General features: G+C 28.3%; 1 protein-coding gene across 1 annotated transcript; it reads right to left on the bottom strand.

Moving 5' to 3' along the window:
* Window positions 1-1,018: 1,018 nt before the first annotated feature.
* On the bottom strand, window positions 1,019-2,714 carry LOC127105580 (uncharacterized). The gene is made up of 4 exons (XM_051042774.1): window positions 2,221-2,714; window positions 2,101-2,149; window positions 1,970-2,014; window positions 1,019-1,286 (listed from the first exon to the last, which is right to left on the bottom strand). Exons 1-4 carry the CDS (start codon window positions 2,510-2,512, stop codon window positions 1,220-1,222), a joined length of 453 nt encoding a protein of 150 aa, XP_050898731.1. The 5' UTR covers window positions 2,513-2,714; the 3' UTR covers window positions 1,019-1,219.
* Between the last annotated feature and the right edge of the window lie 2,273 nt (window positions 2,715-4,987).

The following is a 4,987-nucleotide window of genomic DNA, read 5'->3' as shown; positions in this document are numbered from 1 at the left end:
GACGTCAGCGGGGAAAGAACAAAAACCTGTGAGTATGAAGGATGAGGATTGGGAAGAGTTAGATCTTGAAGCACGAGCAGCCATAATCTTATGCCTTGAGAGGGATGTTGTTTTCTTGGTTAATGAAGAAGCAACGACTACTGGTGTGTGGTCAAAGTTAGAGAAAAAATTCATGGCAAAACCTCTAACAAATCGGATCTACTTGAAATCCAAATTGTATACATGCAAAATGGAGGAAGGCACCTCAATCCGGGATTATGTCAATAAGTTTGATAGGATTATATCAGACTTAAGGATATAGGAGTGAAGATTGATGATGAAGACCAAGCACTTATGTTGCTTCTTTCATTGACCAGATGGAGCTTTCAAGAGGTCTTGTAATCACAGGTGTGCTTCAAGATCTAACTCTTCTCAATCCTCATCCTTCATACTCGATGGTTTTTGTTCTTTCCCCGCTAACGCCTTATGCAACTTTTGTGATATAAGCAGATTTTTCATATGCATCCTCCAATAAGAAAAATCATTTTTCCCGTTGAACTTCTCTATTTCTTATTTCCCAACTTTGACGATTCCACTAGTAGAAGTCATTATCTTCGATAACCAATAAAAAAAATAATAAAGTTTTTACCACTCTACAATTGTCTCTGATACCAATTATTGGAGTTGCAGCGAAATTTTCGACTTCTAGTAATGATATGAAATATCACCCTCACTAAAGTTGATCATGAAATATTGTAGCTATAACAATAAATTTGCATGAAGTAATAAAATGTCTAAGAAGAAAGAAGAATTTATAAGAGAAAACTACTTTGTATATATGTTGTATTGCTATATATAACTTTTCACTTGCTTCTTCTTATATAGTAATTACATACTATAAAATGACCGAATGATATTACAAACAAATGTAAACCATTGTTTTCCTATTGTTTCTCCTGACTTATATCATGCATCATTCTATAATTAGTTTTGACTTACTATTCCCACACATAGTAACTTGGAAACAAGCACCTAACAATTTAAATCACAAGCACAATATTCTCTGCCCTTATATTACTTGTCCAAATAATGTTGCTCTGTTAGCACAACACTAACCAGCACAATATATGAAATGACAAATACATACAGATGCATACATTTTTCAAATTCTTCATCTAAAAGGTTGCTATGGGATATATAGAAAGAAACCTTGTACAGGACTGAATCTCATTCCCAGGTGTCAAGAGACATGAAGAAGCTTGTTAACAGCCGAGTCTAGAACATCTACATGCCTTCTCAGGATTTTTCTTCAAATCATTAAGGATTTCAATTGAAAACAGATCAAATAAGGAAAATGTAAAACACCAAATTGCTCCTAATCAATAATCAGCAGAATAGAAAACATGTTCAGTTCTTACATACAGTATACAATATACACCAACAACCAACCCTTTTTCCACCGTAGGGCTGACCGGCTACATGGATCAAACTACGTCATAATATTCTATAAAAAATCATACTTCTATCCAACTCATTTATCTCAAGATTTTTCTCAATAGTTTCTCTTATAATTTTTCTAGGTCTTTCTCTACTTCTACCACTTTGACTACCTTTCATCTGATCTATTTTTCGTACTGCATAACCTACATGCCTTCTCTCTCTTTACGCCCAAATCACCTTGGTCTAGTTACCACTTACCACTATATTTTCTACTATGACGGCTACCCCAACACACTCTCTAATATTTCCATGTCTACTCTTATCTCGTCTAGTCTTACCATTCGTCCAACACAACATCCCATCTTTCCAAGAGTATACAATATACATAATAATAAACAACAAACCTACCAAAATACTAGCCCAAAAATAGAAGAACATTGTTGTAACTTGTAAATGACATCTATGCTTAACCTTCCTTTCAAGTAGCATAAACAAAAACAGTAAAAACAGATTAAGTTAACAATTAGCAAAGATCAAAGTGATTGGATACAATTGTGATGCTAGACTATCAACGTTCTTCATCTCCTCATTCAATCTGCAGTATTTAACATTAAACTTCATCTATTTCATTCAACTTTCAGATAAAATTTTGAAGAAGAAAAAAAACAGATAAGAACCTACTTGAGACACGAATTTATATACCGATTCCCCTTAGTCGCTGCATCAAGCACTGAAACAAAACCACAAATCAATAAACAATCAAATCATGATCATTATATTTGAGAAAAAGCAAACGGATACCGGATTCTTGAAGATGACCGGCGGCATCGGCGAAGCATTGAATATGATGAATTGAGGTGTCGGTGGATTGAGAGAGGGACAATCGGAGTGCTTCGAAGACGGAAGTGAAGCTCTGAGCAATGGCGAGGGAATCTCGTTCGACAACTTCGATTGCTTTCAATATTTCTCTCTGATTGTTGGTATTGAAGGAGGTACCATCTAATGTTAGGTTTTCTCTTTCTGATTCTGATTCTGGATTGGGATTAGGGTTTGAATTCTCTGATAAATTGGTTTCTTCCACTGTGTCTCCCATTTTCACTTCCTTTATCAAATCGTTCTCACGAAGAATAACGACTCTGATTTTCCGGATTTTCTGATGCTTCTTTGCAGAATCAAACCACTTCACGATTCAATTACTCCATTGTTTGTTTTTTGTTTATGGTTTAACCACTAAGAAAATTGATTCTTTAAAATTAATTTTGATTAAAATAGATAGAAAGTAAAGTAATTTTTTTTCTTCAGACTTCTTCTATGAAGTAATTAGTAAAAGTAAGTTGCTTTTTCTAAAATGGTAAGTAAACAATTTTTTTTCTTTAGACTTTTTTCATAACAAATTATAAATAAATTTGGTTCGTTTATTTATAACAAAATATTATATAAAAAAATTATTTATGTATTATTGTTATATACTCAAATCATCAATTGTATTTTAATTTTCAATAAGTTAAATTATTAACATATTTTGGAAATAAAATCGAAAATGAATCGAGTTGAATTAGTTTCGATTAGACTTGATAAGAATTAGTTTGATTTAAAAATTGATTTTTTTTAACTAAAAAGATTTAGAATCGATTAAAAGACAACTAGTAAAGGACCCGTGCGTTCGCACGGGTCGCGAAAGTGCAATAATTCATTAAAAAAAAATTAAAATATAATATATTTTTTTGTTTATATATATATATATATATATATATATATATATATATATATATATATATAGTTGGATCAACGTAAATAAATTTATTGCATAAGAGTTTTTTTTAATGTAATGGATGTTAAATGATCAATAAATGGGTTCAAAAAATTTCCACAAATAACTTTTTCAGTTTGGGACATAATAAAGTAAAACATTATTAATTTATAGTAATATAATTTACTTAATTTTTTTGTATACTATATTAAGGAAATAATTAAAAAATATAATACAAAAATATTTTTACAATTTATTGATACATTGATATATAATAAACATTTCATTGTTAATGTTATGAATAAACATTCCATTTATCATTGAGATTTTGGATATAAGAAATAAAAATATATTTATTTAGTAATGAATGAAATTTTCCAATCTGTTACTAATTTGAGGTATAAAAGCGCAAATATTAACCTTCATGATAAAGGATTATTTAACCAAAATACATAAAGCATGTAAAAGAAATACCAGAACCTCATTTGTTTTAAAATATAGTAATGAATACTACCAAATGTTAAAATTAATTGCAATTGATACAGTAAGGTTTAATGCAACAAAAGATATTGAAACAAAAGGTTTACAATTTTAGTTAAAATTGTGAGAAATAAGTCCAGCAACAAAAATGATTTAGTATAAATAGGTAATTTATTTTATCACATTTTTCACTCACATCTAGTCTAAATTTGACCAATTTATTTTATTTTTTTTATTTTTTTGTGTACACATTTCATTTGAAAATGAACCTCAATCAACATAATATGATTAATAACAAATCCATTACCAAATTTATTTGCAATTCATCTAGATTATATGTACCTTGGTATAGGCTGTTCGACTTTTTGCCCACATGAACATTCATAAGTTTTTTCAGGATTAGGTGCCTTCGAAGAACACCTTGTGCAGCCATAATAAAACCATTCATACTTTGAGACAGCAAATTTCAATGTGGTTGCTACAGTAACACATAAAATTTCCTAAAAGCAAATCAAAAATAATATTAATTTCAAAAAGCAAACAATATAATTGTAATAGTAAAGATAAATTCGGCTTTATAGTATTCAACTTACATGTTTGATTTTGCAGAACTGACTTAAGGACATAAATTCTATTTAATTGATGGATATGTGATAGTGGAAATGATGTAGACTTAAGCATTTATTATATACTTATGTTATAAAGCATAAAATGATAGATTCATTTGACAATAATACTAATATAATTTTATAATTGGTATTAAATAAAAAATATATCGATTAATGGAATCGAAATTGAAATTAAAGTTATTTATAATATCTAAAAATTGATATGATATTATAGTTGTTATTTTTCTAAAATTTAAACAATTAAGGGAATCGCAACACATGTGTTCACACGGGTCAAGTAATATGAAGAGTAATATTAATATATAATTTTTTGTTGACAAAAAACAATATGTAAGACAGACAAAATACTAAAAAGTATTATTATTTTAAATAAATTATGCAATGAACTACAAATAAATAATTAATAAAGTTTGAATAAAATTTTGAACAAATAAATTTTGAACATTAATTCACATTCTTTTGGTGATATTTTTAATTCATCAATGAGAAATTTTTGTTCTTCAGAAGAAATTTGTGTATTTTTTAGTATATTTATCAATCATAATCATAATCGTCTTATATTTTTTTTTTATAAAATAGATATTTGTAGTATTTTTTCGTGATTGTCTTATATATTTTTTTGTGATTGTCTCATGTTTTTTAGCATGATTTTTTTATGTATTTATCAATCATAATTTTTGTTTTTCATTAAAAAAAAGTTTATGTATTT

This window comes from Lathyrus oleraceus, chromosome 7 (assembly GCF_024323335.1).
Source record: "Lathyrus oleraceus cultivar Zhongwan6 chromosome 7, CAAS_Psat_ZW6_1.0, whole genome shotgun sequence".
Taxonomy (NCBI): Eukaryota; Viridiplantae; Streptophyta; class Magnoliopsida; order Fabales; family Fabaceae; genus Lathyrus; species Lathyrus oleraceus.
This window is presented reverse-complemented; position numbering and strand designations above follow the sequence as displayed.